Below are 15462 nucleotides of genomic sequence, written 5' to 3' on the forward strand. Positions count from 1 at the left end.
AAGGGCTTCGGTGGCAGGCCCGTCCTGTCTCCACCACGCCTTTGATTATAACCTCGGTAACACATTCACCTAGGGAGACAAAAAGTCTCCAGGGAGCGGCAACAGTCCTGACCTTGGAGAGGTCATTAGCGTGGTGGGGTGTTGCAGGCTTTTTTTGTCAGTGTGCATGGGTGCACAGGACTCGTGGGCCAGGCCTGCATGGTGCACGTGTGCCCGTTCTCAGGGGAGATCAGATACACATTACTTTGTAACAGCATTGTTTCGCTTTGCATGCACTTGTCAGTATCTGTCAGTGTTGTTTTGACAGCTACTCAGTGACAACTCTCCGGTCCGTGGACATGGGGCCGTTTGCTATTTGGGGCTCTTTCTGCCACTGTTAAGATGAGCAAAGCTGCTTCCTTCTAGGAACAGTTCTTTCTTTTAATGAGATGAAATTCATACTTCCTACAATGAGGTTGTTGAAAGCGTTCAGAACGAGGCGTTTCGCATCAGTTCAGTGCTGGTGAGACTCCTCCACATGGTATCACCTCCACATCCTGCCTTGCCCATCAGTAGCTTCTCCTCGGCACCCGCTGCCCCTGTCTCCCAGAGAACCCCCCCTCCATGCGGCCTCTGCCTCTACCTGTCTCAGACATTTCTTGTCAGTGGAGTCCGAGCGCGGTCTTGTGTGTGATGGTCTTCATGTGGTCCTGGTTTCAAGGTCCACCTGTGCGGTAGCATCTCCTGTCCGTACTGAATCCCGGTGTGACATTCCGTTGCACACACATACCACCGTCTGTTGATGCGTTTGTTGAAGGACCAGCCTTCCTCCTGGGGGACCGAGTCCTGGCGCCCAGGGCGGCCCCGTGGAGCCTCTGGACCCTGCCCCCGGATGGCTGTTTTCTCTTCCAGACATGGCCTGGACTGCTTTGTCACATATCCTGACACACTTCTGTCCAAGAACTTGTGCTGGTTTTGGTTTTTTTCTCTTTAATCACAGGTAGGATAAAAGAGCATCAGCCCTCAAGTGCCTGATGATGTGGAGTTTCTTGAATTGGAGAGAAAGGTGGGGAAGTAACTGGCTTGGTCAGTTTTTATTACGTGTACTAAAAAAGGAGAGAGGGCTCCCACTGCTCCTAAGACCTGGCCCTCGGGGGCCGGAAAATGGCAACAAGAATCCCCCGTAGACCTCAGGCGGCGCGGTGCGGCTCGCGTGGGGACGTGGTGACTTCCTGCAGCACAACACAGTGTATTTGTCCAGTGTCAGTATTCCTCCTGGTAAGATTGCCAGCTAAAGCCACGTCCATTGATGCTTTTTCACTTTTTTTCTTCTATCCTTAGATCGAGGCCTGGGCCCGTGCACAGACACAGCCGGGCAGCACAGACAGACAGATGGCAGAGGAGGCGGAGGGGCGCGTGAGGGGCTTTGGGTTTTGGAGGTGGGAAGGGGTGGGCTCGTGGGAGAGAGGGGATCACTCCCCTGCCGGTCTGGGCTCCCATGGTGGGTGAAGCCATGAATTCTGCCTCCAGGGCGGGGAGGGGCAGCCGGGACTGGGCTCCGGGCTCTGCACTCTGGGCTCCGCACTCCCGGAGCAGCCAGCCGCAGGGCCCAGCCTCTGCCGCACCATCGCTCCTCCCGGTGTGGGCCTAGCGTCTCCCGGGGGCTCGGCTTCCTTCCTCCAAGCCCTGATCCAACTGTGTGCAGAGATGGCCGTACTCCCAGGAACCACCAGCCCCGGCCCTCTGCCCTGGCAGCAAACTCAGTAATGCTGGCACTGGACCCCCGCGCCCCAAACCTCCTGCCCCCACCTCGGGCTGTTTACTTCCGGTCTGTGTCCAGGGGCCCCTGCAGGCCTGCTGGCCACCCAAATCCTGCCGGTCATCCCAGCCCCGCCAGCCACAAAGGGTGAAGCCACTACCAGGCTCTTGACAAATTGAGCCCCGAGCTGCTAAGATCTCTTCTGTTAGAACTTTCTAACAGTGTCATAAATCTTTTATTAACATTTGGTATTATACTAATTAAAACTGTTCTCTGTATGTATTATTAATTTCCCTAGCACTTCTTGCTGGGGTGACGTTTTTAGCCAGCTAAGCAGAAAGTAGCACAGTAAATAAGAAGAAACTCATTTCCAGACAATTAGCCTTGCAGAAAAATAAGTTGGTTAATGGAAGGCATGATGATTACAAATTTTACCTAAATAAACAGGGTATCTTAATGGTAACTCTTCAAGCTAAGTAAACAGATTGGAGTGGTAATGTCCTAAGCAATACTTAAATGTAACTGTTTAATAAATTGGTGAATTACTCATTTCATCTTAGAACAAAATGGTAATACTGTAGTAATAACCTAGTATATATTCCGTAAATATGAAGCATTATCACTTTCGCTCTGTAGAAATCACCACAGTGATATGTCAGCATTGATCTAAAACTGCAGCATTTTATCTCAAGTTTATTACCCATTTTTGAGAATCGCTGAGATTTTCAGAGCATAATGGCAATAAAAGAAGAATTTAAAAAGCGCTTTAATGTGCATAAGTTAATCAGAGGTATCCTCGGGGGGGAAAGGAAATTTGGTAAAACATGAATTATAAGCATCATTTAAACTTACTTTGGACACTAGAGATAATAAATGGCACCATAATTTAGAAATAGCTTTTAACATCAATGACGGTAAGTACCACTTTACTGTTCATAAGAATTGCAGAGCACTGGTGCTGAGGCCAATTTTATTAGCCATTTTTTTCTTTATAAAAGCAATCCCGCCGTTCCACCACTGAGGAGACAGGAACAAGAGTTACGCGCTAATATGCAAAATGCATTTAAGTTTTTTGAAATAGAGAATAATAAATTGTGCCAAAAGACAGAGTCTGGAGACAAATGAATGATCGTTTAAAAAGAATAAGGTGCTTTCAGAGTTTACATATTTGGAGAAACTTGATGAAAAAAAAAAAAGCCAGCGACCGCTCATACATTTCGCCACGCACTGCGGCGTGCTTTCAAAGCCCGGAGACGAAGCCATAAATCCCGGCGGTTGGGAGAGGCTGCAACAGAAATATATTTCTGTAAATTGTTGCCAGTGACAAATCGCTTTTAAACGATTACAGTGCAGGTTCAACTTCCTCTTCGGGGGAGGAGAGCAGCGTTTCGCAGGAAAGCCTCAGGCCGGGCGCCCTCTGCCCTGCCCTCCAGTCCCGGCCTCCAGGAGCACCGTGGCCGGAGCCGCCGGACGCTGCTGGGCCTGGGGAGCGGCTTGTCTGCAACTGGACCTGGCCACCCCCCCCCCCGCCCTCGGGGACTCAATGGCTCCAGGTTCAAGGTCTTCAGCTGCCCTGGCACTGGAAACACACGCAGAGCACATCGATTCCAAGTCCTCTCCAAGTCTTGGGTGCCGCTGAGTCTCTCCGCGAGCCTCTCTGCTTTTGCACACAGCCTGTTTGTGCCGAAAGCCGGGGACTTCAGCGAGGCAGCGCCTGCTAGAGGCGAGCAGAGAGCAAAGGCAGGGAGGGCCGGGGTGGGTGTGCAGGGTGGGGGCGGGGAAGGGCCAGCCGGGAGGCTGCAGCCAGGGGGCAGCCTGCGGGTCTCCGGCCCGGTCTCCGCACAGTCTCCACCCCTCCCTCAGAGCCCAAAGGGTGGAGGCGCCTGGGGTTGGTGTGAGGACTGGGCGGAGGGCCCTGGACTCTGACCCGGGGCACCGTGCGGCCGCTCACTTGGGCAGAGACGCTGTGTGTCGCTCGGGCTTGGTGTTTACGTCTGAGAAGTGGGGGCTCCAAAGCTGTTTCATGAGAGAATCGTGAGGGGGCGGGGGCTGTGTGTGCATGTGTGCGTGTGTGTGCGCGCGCACACATGCGTGTGCACCAGTCTTGAGGCCTGGACGCTGTCCCTTGGCTTCTGTGCTCAAGGCTGGCGTTGGTCCACTTGAGCCACAGCTCCACTTCTGGCTTTTTGGTGACTAATTGGGGGTAAGAGTCTTATGGACTTTCCTGGCTGGGCTGGATTCCAACCATGATCCTCAGATCTCAGCCTAGGGATTAGAGACACGGCCCCGCCACCTCATAACGCTTAGAATAACCTGGCTCTTCCTCTGCTCCTTCCCAGCTGGCTCCACCCGAGTGCCAGGCGTGGCTACTCACGACCATCACAAGTTTAAAACTGGCCCACGCTCGCGCTTAGGATGCCCCATTGGGGGTCTGAGAGAGTCTGGGGCCTGGGTAGCAGGAGGTCTGAAGAGCCGCTCGGCTCCCTCCCAGACGCCTCCTCCCACAGCCTCTGCCCCCCAGGAGCCCCCCAGGAGGTGTGGGCATCCCTCTGTCACACACTCGGGGTACAGGTGGCCGCTCTGGGGGGGCCTCGGGATGGAGAGAGGAGCCACCGCCAGCCGCAGGCTCAGCAGGCCGCCGCCCCCACAAAGGAACGGAAAACTGGGGCCTTTGTGCTCTGCCCGGGCGCTCCAGGGTCCCTGTCTGCCCCCTCCATCCTCAGCCCGCCTGGCCTCACTGCGTGCCACTAACAAACGTGCCCCAGCGGTGCCCAGCCTCCGCGTGTGTGTGTGCATGCATGTGTGTGTGTGTGTGAGAGAGAGAGAGAGAGAGCAAGAGAGAGCTGCTCATCATGCTGGGGCTCAGAACCAGCTTCTCTGGCCCCCAGAAGCCCTGTGCGGGCTCAGTCTGGGCTGGAGTCCCTCTGGCCAGCCCGCTTCCTGCAGGCCGGGTGGGGGCGGGGATGGGGAGGGGAAAGGAGTGTCTTTCTGGGGCCTGGGGAGTGAAGAGGGCAAGGGGCACACTGCCCTCAGGGCCCCGACCTCAGGGGGTCACCAAGTTCCAAAGCACCTGCTGGGCCACGGAGCCCCAGCGCAAACAGAGTCTGCAGGTGGCGGCCAATGCCCGGCCAGACCTGGGGGCTTTCAGAGCTCACCCGGGCGCCGGAGGTGTCGGCTTCTTCCACTCAGGGAGCCGGGTCAGCAAGAATCCCCACGGAACCCGCCTCATGTTTCCGGCGGGCAAGCTGCTGCGGTCCGGGTGGGGCCTGGCGGTGGGCGCGGGCTGAGGACCCCACAGCCGCCGGCTCAACCTCTGCTTGTAAGCTCGGAACCCGAAGCTGCGCCATGGTGGAAGGAGAGAACGAAAGAAAGAGAGGAAAGAGCTGAACTGCGTCGCGTTGTTTCTCGTGCTGTGCTCCGGAGCACAGCTAAGGGTCTGACGAGGCCGTGGAGGCTGGGGCTGGTCGGGCAGAACATTCGTTTCCACCTCGGGAAGGGAAGACGCAGAGCCGACGGGAGCCCAGGGTCCCTCCACCACCGGCGCCAGGCCAGTCCCTCGGTGGACGGCGCCAGGCCGGTCCCTCGGTGGACGGCGCCAGGCCGGTCCCTCGGTGGACGGCGCCAGGCCGGTCCCTCGGTGGACGGTGCCAGGCCTGGTGGACACGGCCTGTCCTTCTGATTACGCCCGGCCCCTCGGAGGCTTTCCATTCGATTCTTATCTGAAATTACTTTAAAATGCGTTTATTTTAAAAGAAATCTGTTATACCCTGACCTGCAGTTAAAAAACCCAACTTTCTTTGGAAGAATCAACGACTATATTCAGTGTGGGAAAGCAGGGCGTGGGGGAGCCGCCCCTGGGGCCCCGGAGAGGCTGGAGCCGGAGGGACTCGGGCACCCCGCCGGCCCAGGAGCAAGGGCACCGCGGCCACCCTGCCAGGCCAGGGCCGAGTTGTGAGTGTGCCCAGGGTGGGCGGAGACGGGGGACGGTGGTCTGGGCCTGAAGACCTGGGCGCACATTTCTCTCGGGCACCGTCTGTCTGGAAGCAGATGCCCACCCCGCCCTGGCTCAGCCGCTCCCAGGCTGAGGTACCGATTCAGCCGTTTGCACCTGCCCCGCGGGGTGGTCTGCGGGTCACCCCGGCTCCAGACCGACTATGAGCGCGAGGCCCGGCCCCTGGGAGCAGGGTGCACCTGCCCGGCCTTGCTGGCCTCCACGGCCGTCCTCGGGGCATCTCTGAGAAACACGGGTTGGAGGAGGCTGCCGGCCCCGGGGGCAGGGGGAGGCTGCCGGCCCCGGGGTAGGGGGAGGCTGCCGGCCCCGGGCAGGGGGAGGCTGCAGGCCCCGGGGGCAGAGGTCAGGTGGCAGCTACCCTCCCCAGGGTGGCGAGGCACCCACCGCCGGAGGCACTGGATGCCCTTGGAACGCACCAGGGCCCGGAGGCTGCCAGCCCTTCCCGGGCCAGGCCAGCTCCATCTGCCCTCCCTGGTCCAGCCCTGACAGGGAAGGAGAGGGGGAGGGAGGGGAGAGAGAGACAGAGGGAAAGAAGAAGAGGGAGAGAGAGAAAGAGAGGACAAGAGGGAGAGGGGGCACTGGGAAGGTGGCTCAGTGGTAGAGTGCTTGTCTAGCATGCATGAAGCCCTGGGTTCGATTCCTCAGCACCACAGACACAGAAAAAGCTGGAAGTGGTGCTGTGGCTCAAGTGATAGAGCTCTAGCCTTGAGCAAAAAGAGGCTCAGGGACAGCACCCAGGCCCTGAGTTCAAGGCCCAGGACTGGCGAAAGAAAAAAAAAAAAGAAAGAAAGAGAAAGAAAGAAAGAAAGAAGAAAAGAAAGGAAAGGAAGAGAGAGGGGGAAGGAGAAAGCGAAAGAGAAAGGAGAGAGGGAGGGAGGGAGACAGACGGAGGGAGACAGACAGACACAGGGACGACGAGGCAGCGCACCTGCGTGGTCTAGTCTGACTCCCGGACACGTCCGGCGCCCGCAGGCCGGGCGCGGCTCGGAGCCCGCAGCTCCGCGTCTGGAGGCGGAGTCGGAGACCCCGGGACCCGGGCCGCCCCGCTCCCTCCCGAGGGCCGGGCCCGGGTCCCTGCGCCCCGTAGGCCTGGGCGCCGGCGGGTGAACGCAGCACCCGCTCCAAGTCACCGTGTCCAAGTCACCGTGTCCAAGTCACCGTGTCCAAGTCACCGTGCGCGCAGCTCCCGCTCCAAGTCACCGTGTCCAAGTCACCGTGTCCAAGTCACCGTGCGCGCAGCTCCCGCTCCAAGTCACCGTGTCCAAGTCACCGTGCGCGCAGCTCCCGGCTCCAACTCACGGTGCGCGCAGCGCCCGACCCGGCGCACCCCTCGCCCTCCTCGGCTCTCCGGGCCCCGTCCCCGTCCCCGTCCCCGGGCCGCGTGCCCCGGAGCCCGGCTGCGCGGGAGGACGGGGTGCGCTCGGCCCGGGAACCGGGGGGCCTCGGCCGCGCCGCGCGGGAGCTCGGGCGCGGTTCCCGGCGGCCTCCAGCCCCGCGTGCAGCGAAGGCGGCCGGGCCGGGCGGGGCGGGGATCCTGCGCGGAGACGAGGCGGGCGGAGCGGGGCCGGGGCCGGGGCGCGGGGCCGGGCAGAGCCCCGAGAAGGAGGCAGCAGCCGCGCGGGCCGGAGGCCGGGACGGCCGGGACGGTGCGGGGCGCGGGCGCCGGGGGACATCGAGGCCCGGCGGGGGCGGCGACCCCCGCGCCTTCCGGACCCGGCGGTGACGTCTCGTGACGTCACGCCCCGCGCGGGCCCCGCACCCCCGGCGCGGGCTGACTGACCTGCACCGCGCGCCGCGCGGACGGACGGACAGACGAACGGAGGCGCGCGTGGAGGAAACGAAATAAAAGCGGCGTTAGGTGAAATAGCTCGCGTCTCTTTTTTATTAAATAAAACGACTTAAATAAAAGGAGCGGGAGGGGGGCGAACCCCGCCCGGCCCCGCGCCCGGCCCCGCGCCCCGCGCCCCGCGGGAGGCCGGCGGCCGCCGCCAGCCGAGGAGAAAAGGGCAAAACTTTGATTATTTACAGGTTCGGGCAAAAGTACAAAGTATGATACAGGCGCCCGCGGCGGCGCGGGGCCGGGACGCACGGGGCGCGGGGCCGGGGCGCGCGGGGCCGGGCGCGGGGCCGGGGCCGGGACGCACGGGGCGCGGGGCCGGGCGCGGGGCCGGGGCCGGGACGCACGGGGCGCGGGGCCGGGCGCGGGGCCGGGGCGCGCGGGGCCGGGGCGCGGGGACCTAAGGCGCTTTCTGGGCGGCCGGGCCGGGCCGCGCGGCGCGGCTCACACCAGCGAGGGCACCGCGGGGACCTTGGCGCCGTCCTCCTCCCACGGCTGCAGGTTCTGCAGCGCGAAGAGCGAGGAGTTGTGCAGGCAGAGCGGGTCGGGCTGCATGGCGTCGCCCAGGCTCTTCTGGAAGGCGTCGTGCTGCAGCTGCAGCATGAGCCGGCTGGCCTGCTGCCGCTCGGCCTCGCGCTCCTCCGCCGTCTGCCGCCTGCGGGGGGGGGGGAGCCGGTCACGGCCGCGCCCGGCCTCCGCGGCCCCCGCCCCGCCGCCGCCGCACCTCCGGGGCCCCGCGAGCGCGCCCCTCCCCGCCCCGTCCCGTCCCGGCCGCGGTCGCTTCGCCCGTCCCGGGTCGGAAGGAGTCGGGGGATCCGATGCCAGCGGGGTGGGAGCCGCGGCGGGGCCGGGGCGGGGGCCGAGGCGCGGGCGCGGGGCAGAGCCGGCGGGGCCGGCCTCGCTCACCGCCACTTGGTCCTCCGGTTTTGGAACCAGGTCTTGACCTGCGCGTCCGTCATCTTGAGCGACTTGGCGAGCGCCGCCCTCTCGGCCGAGGCCAGGTACTTCTGGCGGTGGAAGCGCTTCTCCAGCTCGCAGATCTGCACGCGGGAGAAGGACGTGCGCGGCTTCTTGCGCTTGGGCGGCGTCCGGTTCTGGTAGGGGTGGCCGATGCGCCGGGTCACCGTGAAGGGCGTGAGCGCGGCGGCCGCTGCGGGGACACGCGAGGCCCCTGGGTGCGCGGCCCGGCCGGGCGCCGCGCGGGGCCCCGCGGAGCGCGCGCGGGAGCCGGGCGGGGCGGCCTCCCTCCCGCCCTCCCCCGCGCCCGCCGCCCGCGCCCCCCCCCCCCCGCGCGGCGCCGAGGCCTGGGCCGCGCCCGGGCCCGGGAAGCGGGGGTCCCGGAGCGGGGCGCACGCGGGGCGCGCGGCTCACCTGTGAAGCGGTCCTTGACGAAGCGGCGGCTGCTCTCCATCCAGGGGAAGTTGAGGCCGCCCAGGCTGGAGACGGCGGGCACGGCGGGCAGGGCGGGCAGCGCGCTGGGCAGCGGCGGCGGCACGGCCCCCGGCAGCGGCCTGTGCGCCGGCACCCGGATGACCCCGGCGGGCGCCAGGCTCAGGTTGACGCCGTAGGAGCCCGCGTCCTCGAAGGGCGCGGCGAGGCCGGCGAAGGAGGCGGGCAGGGCCGGGTACGCGGCGCCCGCGCGGCCCCCGGGGGGCGGCCCCAGGTAGCCGGCGCCGTCGGGGCCCCGCGGGGCGGGCGCGCCGTCCTGGTCCGGGCCGTTGAGGATCTGGTCGATGCCGAAGCGGATGGGCTCGTGCGGGTGCGGGGTCCGCGCGCCGGCGGGCGCCTCCATGCTGGGCGGGCGGCGGGGCCGGGCCGGGCCGGGCGCGCAGGCGGCTGGGGCCCCGTCTCGGCGCGGCCGCGCAGCGCCCCGCGCCTCCGGTCGCACTGAAACTTTGCCAAGAGTGCGCGGGCCCGGCGGGCTCTGTGTCATCTTCTCGAGCCGGGCCCCGAGTCTCCGCCGCGCCCGCGCCCGCGCCGCTGCCATTGGCTGCGCCCGCCCAGCCTCTCGCCTCCCATTGGCTCGCGGCTCGCGGCCGCGGCCTGACTCACGCGGACGGGAGCCCAGGGACTGTTCCAAGGTGACATCACTTTCGCTCGCGAACAATAGGTCAAATGGATCGGCCGGGGGCGCGGGCGGCCGAGGTCGGCGGCGCCCCGAGCCCAACGGGGCCGCGTGAGCCGACGCCCCCCGCGCGCGGCCCCGGGCGGGCGCCTCCCCGCCTCCCGCCTCCCCGCCGGCCCGGGGGCCCGGGGCCCGGGCGCCGCTCGCGGGGCCGCGCGTCGTCTCCCCAACGTTTCTCTCCAGCGCAGACACGTAAAAACCAAACCAAACGAAGGGGAGCCTCGCCGCGAGCGCGGAGCGCGACCCCGGGGCCCCCGTGCGTCCGGACCCGCAGGCGCGTCGGGAGAGGTGCGGAGGGGCGCGGGGCCAGGGTGCGGGACCGGGATGCGGGGCGCGGGGCTGGGGCGCGGGGCCGGGGCGCCGACCCGCCTGGGGAGAAGCCGCTCGCGGGGCCCGGCGCCCGGTGGGGTCGCGCGCGTCCGCGGCGGCCCCCGTTCGTTTTATTCGTTCGCTTAGAGCCAAAGCCGGTTTCGTTCGCAGAGGCGCGCGGCCGGCGTGCGGGGCCTGCGGGGCCTGCGGGGCCGGCGCCGTCCACGCGGTCCGAGGGCCGCTGTCCCCGCCCCGGGCAGTGCCGAGCCCCGACGTGCGGGTGCGCAGAGCGGGTTCCGATCCCGGGCCTCCCCGCGCAGGGGCCGTGCCCGGCCCGGGCTTCCCGTGCGCCCCGGCCCGGGTTCCCGTGCGCCCCGGGCTTCCCGTGCGCCCCGGCCCGGGTTCCCGTGCGCCCCGGGCTTCCCGTGCGCCCCGGGCTTCCCGTGCGCCCCGGCCCGGGTTCCCGTGCGCCCCGGGGCGGCGGGGCCGGGCTGGGCCTGGGCGGCGCGTGGTTCCCTCCTTCACGGTCCTCCGTCGTTCGTTCTGCCTGTCGTTCTGTCTTTTGGTCTGTGGTTCTGTCGGTCATTCTGTCGTTCGTTCTGTCTGTCGTTCTGTCGGTCGGTTTGTGTCGTTTGTCGTTTTGTCTGTCGGTCTGCCGTTCTGTCTGTCGGTCTGTCGGTCTGTCTGTCGGTCTGTGGTCGGTCTGTCTGTCTGTCGATCTGCCTGTCGGTCTGTCGGTCGGTCTGTCTGTCTGTCGGTCTGTCAGTCTGTCTGTCTGTCGGTCGGTCTGTCTGTCTGTCCCTCTGTCGGTCTGTCTGTCCCTCTGTCGGTCGGTCTGTCTATCGGTCTGTCTGTCTGTCGGTCGGTCTGTCTGCAGAGGCGGTGGGTTGAACACGAAGGCCGCGCGGGGAGCGCCGTGCGCGGCTCTTTGTCTGCGGTCCCCGCGTCCCGCAGAGCCTGGGCCGGGCCGGGGCCCCGCGGCCGTGCGCCCGGGCCGGGCCGCGCCTGGCTGTGGGAGCTGCGCGCGCGGCGGGCCGGGCCGGGCCGCCTCCCTCCTCCCGGCCGGAGCTCGGACCGAGCGCGCAGCGGCCCCAGGGCGGCAGGACGCAGTGGACGAGCCGAGGAGGAGCCGGCCCGGGAGACGCCCGCCGGGCCCGCCCGCCCCGCGCGGCCCAGCGCCTCCCGACCCCAGCTCGCTGCCCGCCGCGGCCTTCGCGCTCTGGGCTCCGCATTGCCGGGCCACTTCCCGAGCGGAAAAGGGGGCTGAAGCAGGGCAGGGTGTGGAGGGCAGGGGTGGGGTGTGGAGGGCAGGGGTGGGGTGTGCAGGGCAGGGGTACGGTGTGGAGGGCAGGGGTGGGGTGTGGAGGGCAGGGGTGGGGTGTGGAGGGCAGGGGTGGGGTGTGGAGGGCAGGGGTGGGGTGTGGAGGGCAGGGGTGGGGTGGGCAGGGGTGTGCAGGGCAGGGGTGGGGTGGGCAGGGGTGTGGAGGGCAGGGGTGGGATGTGGAGGACAGGGGTGGGGTGTGGAGGGCAGAGGTGTGGAGGGCAGGGGTGGGGAGGGCAGGGGTGGGGTGTGGAGGGCAGGGGTGGGGTGTGGAGGGCAGGGGTGGGGTGTGGAGGGCAGGGGTGGGGTGTGGAGGGCAGGGGTGGGGTGGGCAGGGGTGGGATGTGGAGGGCAGGGGTGGGGTGTGGAGGGCAGAGGTGTGGAGGGCAGGGGTGGGGAGGGCAGGGGTGGGGTGTGGAGGGCAGGGGTGGGGTGGGGAGGGCAGGGATGGGGTGGGCAGGGGTGGGGTGGGCAGGGGTGGGGTGTGGAGGGCAGGGGTGGGGTGGGCAGGGGTGTGGAGGGCAGGGATGGGGTGTGGAGGGCAGGGTACGGTGTGGAGGTCAGGGGTGGGGTGGGCAGGGGTGTGGAGGGCAGGGATGGGGTGGGCAGGGGTGGGGTGGGCAGGGCAGGGTGGGGTGTGGAGAGCCCTGTGGAGTGAGCAGGCGACTCCTGAGCGCTTCTTCACCCCTGCACTCCTGTTGCCCTCGGTAGACGCAGGTCTCTCCCTCCTCCCCCTCTTTGTGCCTCAGTTTCTTGGTCTGGTTGAGACATTGGACCAAACTCACCAGCTTGAGTTCATCAGGGTTGGTGTCCCGCCCCGTGGTGTCCCGTCCCGTGGTGTCCCGCCCCGTGGTGTCCCGTCCCGTGGTGTCTGCCCCGTGGTGTCCGCCCCGTGGTGTCCCGTCCCGTGGTGTCCGCCCCGTGGTGTCCCATCCTGTGGTGTCTGCCCCGTGGTGTCCCGTCCCGTGGTGTCTGCCCCGTGGTGTCCCATCCTGTGGTGTCTGCCCCGTGGTGTCCCATCCCGTGGTGTCCCATCCCGTGGTGTCCCGTCCCGTGGTGTCTGCCCCGTGGTGTCCCATCCTGTGGTGTCCGCCCCGTGGTGTCCGCCCCGTGGTGTCCCATCCTGTGGTGTCCGCCCCGTGGTGTCCGCCCCGTGGTGTCCCATCCCGTGGTGTCCGCCCCGTGGTGTCCGCCCCGTGGTGTCCGCCCCGTGGTGTCCCATCCCGTGGTGTCCACCCCGTGGTGTCCCATCCTGTGGTGTCCGCCCCGTGGTGTCTGCCCCGTGGTGTCCCATCCTGTGGTGTCCGCCCCGTGGTGTCCGCCCCGTGGTGTCCGCCCCGTGGTGTCCCATCCCGTGGTGTCCGCCCCGTGGTGTCCGCCCTGTGGTGTCCGCCACGTGTTGTCCCATCCCGTGGTGTCCGCCCCCTGGTGTCCCATCCCGTGGTGTCCGCCCCGTGGTGTCCGCCCCGTGGTGTCCCATCCCGTGGTGTCCGCCCCGTGGTGTCCCATCCCGTGGTGTCCGCCCCGTGGTGTCCGCCCTGTGGTGTCCGCCCCGTGGTGTCCCATCCCGTGGTGTCCGCCCCGTGGTATCCGCCCTGTGGTGTCTGCCCCGTGGTGTCCCATCCTGTGGTGTCTGCCCCGTGGTGTCCACCCTGTGGTGTCCGCCCCGTGGTGTCCCATCCCATGGTGTCCCATCCCGTGGTGTCCGCCCCATGGTGTCCGCCCCGTGGTGTCCCATCCCGTGGTGTCCGCCCCGTGGTGTCCACCCCGTGGCATCCAGCCCCGGGGCTGCGCCACCCAGGGGTGCCCTGCTCTGCCCCAAGGTGCCACAACTCCCTTTTCTCCCCCTCTAAACAGAAGAGGGCAGCCATGCTCTGAGCCGCTGGTTCCAGGCCCACAGTGCCCCGTGCAGCGCCAGGGTCTCCTAGAAACGCACAACCCCGGATGCTAGCCTGAGCCTGGAAGGGGAAACTGAGGCAGGGCCACTCGGGCTCTGTGACCTGCTCAAATTTGCCTGCCACACCCGTGTTCATGTGTGCGTTGGAACCCCGGGAAGCCCCCTGGGAAGCCCCCGGAACCTGAAACACTCTGACCCCCTGGTGCTGACCCCCTGCTTCTGCCCCACTGCCCCTTTGTGCCCGAGGCTCTGCACCACGTTTGCCAAAGGTTTGTCTATTTTATTGGTCTTCAAATGTCCTTGATTTCATTATCTTCTGCTTTGTGTCATCTCTTGCATGAATGCTTTGTTTTGACGAATTAATTCCTTCTCTCTTAGGGTGAAAATTTAATTCATTTGGTCCATTTTTCTTTTTCTTTTCCTCTTTTTAAATAACTGCATTTAAGGCCAGCGCTGGTGGGTTACAGAGGTCCCGAGGTGGGCTTGGGGCTTCTGAGATGGTAAACATTTGCTGCCCCTTTGTATCTCCTTTAAACTGAACCTGAGCGAGACTCGGAGACGCACATTCCTCCTCCCAAGGATCCGGAGGATATGGGCTTCTGGGCTCAGCCGTCTCCTGGCAGAGCTGGTGGAGGACTCTGCGTGGGAGTCCTGAGGCAGAGAGGCTGGGCGCGGGGGGAGAGGCGGGGCTGAACTTCTAACTGGCCCATGAACCCAGATGCTGGAGCCCATGTCCTTCGGGTCTCCTGTCATTGACCTCCTGTGCGACTTAGGATTCAATCTCTTGGTCTGTAAAACGGGGCGGGGGGGGGGGGAGTAGAGATTGAATCAGGGCTCTGAAGTGTATTCAGGCCAGGCAGCTATTCTATCTGGAAGACTGATGAAATATCATGGCCTGCTTCCATAGAAATAGACAGACATTAACCTCCCTGGCCCCAGGTGTGAACCAGGGCTGCTGACGGCCCACCGCCAGTCCCCCGTCATGTACCTACCTTGGAGACTCAGTGGGACCTTCTGAATCCCCAGCTTTATTTGTCCATTCATCTATTCATTGGAACTTTTTTTTTGTCAGTCATGGGTCTTGAACTCTGCGTCTGGGCCCTGTCCTTCAGCTCTTCAACTCAAGGCAAGCGCTCTACCACTTGAGCCACAGCGCCACATCTAGTTTTTCTAGTGGTTTATTGGAGGTAAGAGTCTCATGGACCTTCCCTGGCTTTGAACCGTGATCCTCAGATCTCAGCCTCCTGAGTAGCCAGGATTACAGGCGTGAGCCACCGGCGCCCGGCTGGAACATTTTTTTTTTCAATTAAGTGGTTACATAATTTCCCAAATTTCACAGTATTATGGGATAGTGATGCTTAGTTAAAGTCACAACACATTCTAACTTTCATGGGGCAGATTGTCTATCATTGTCTGTAACATTTATGGGTTCTATGAGCTTTGCAATACAGTTATTTCTTCCACATTGGGTGGTATGTACATTTCTTTTGTTTTGCACAGCATCAGCTGTTCCCTCTTTCCCACTTGTTTCCTCCCTCCCATCGCTGCCATTGAGTTGCTTAGTTCATTTTGGTCAATGTCCTGTGCAGCTAATGGATCCCGCTGTTGTATGTTTTTTCCCTGATTCCCTCTAGTTCTGTGTCGTCTTCCTGGTTTCCCTCCAGTGTGCACATATATACCATACATGTGATCAGCAGCATGGAGTTATTTAGTAGTGATTTGACCAGATGACTGGGAGTTCTTTGTTTCTTAAGTCCTGTTGATTTTGTTGTATCACCTAACATTTTGGATTAAACATCCACTTATCAGGGAGACCATGTATGGTTTGTCTCTTCGTTCTTGGCTTACCTCGCTCAACACGATTCCTCCTAGCTCCATCCATTTCCCTGCAAATGCCATTATTTTGTCATTTCTAATGGCTGCATAATATTCCATTGTGTATAGATACCACAATTTTTGGATCCATTCATCTGTGGTGGGGCATCTGGGTTGTTTCCATATCCTAGCTATTGCGAACAGTGCTGCAATAAACATGGAGGTGCACGTGTCCTTGTATACTGGTTCCTGTTGTTCAGGATAGATGCCTAGAAGTGGTATGACTGGGTCATAGGGGAGGTTGATATTTAGCTTTCTGAGGACCCTTCAGACTGCTTACAAAGTGGTGGCAAAAGTGTGCATTCCCACCAGCAGTGTAATAGGGCTCCTCTTTCTCTGCATCTCCTC

General features: G+C 63.9%; 1 protein-coding gene across 1 annotated transcript; it reads right to left on the reverse strand.

The window, feature by feature from the left end:
- Positions 1-8028: 8028 nt before the first annotated feature.
- LOC138815305 (T-cell leukemia homeobox protein 3) lies at positions 8029-9498 on the reverse strand. Its single transcript, XM_070004643.1, has 3 exons — positions 8959-9498; positions 8494-8737; positions 8029-8242 (listed from the first exon to the last, which is right to left on the reverse strand). Exons 1-3 carry the CDS (start codon positions 9377-9379, stop codon positions 8032-8034), a joined length of 876 nt encoding a protein of 291 aa, XP_069860744.1. The 5' UTR covers positions 9380-9498; the 3' UTR covers positions 8029-8031.
- Positions 9499-15462: the final 5964 nt, after the last annotated feature.

This window comes from Dipodomys merriami, unplaced genomic scaffold, assembly GCF_024711535.1.
Source record: "Dipodomys merriami isolate MVZ:Mamm:240054 unplaced genomic scaffold, mDipMer1.0.p SCAF_636, whole genome shotgun sequence".
NCBI lineage: Eukaryota > Metazoa > Chordata > Mammalia > Rodentia > Heteromyidae > Dipodomys > Dipodomys merriami.

Coding starts and splice junctions, on each gene's coding strand:
- LOC138815305 (XM_070004643.1), bottom strand. CDS start 9,379: ATGGAGGCGCCCGCCGGCGCGCGGACCCCGCACCCGCACGAGCCCATC. Junction 8,738..8,958: donor CGTCAAGGACCGCTTCACAG/GTGAGCCGCGCG, acceptor GTGTCCCCGCAG/CGGCCGCCGCGCTCACGCCC. Junction 8,243..8,493: donor AACCGGAGGACCAAGTGGCG/GTGAGCGAGGCC, acceptor CCCCCCCCGCAG/GCGGCAGACGGCGGAGGAGC.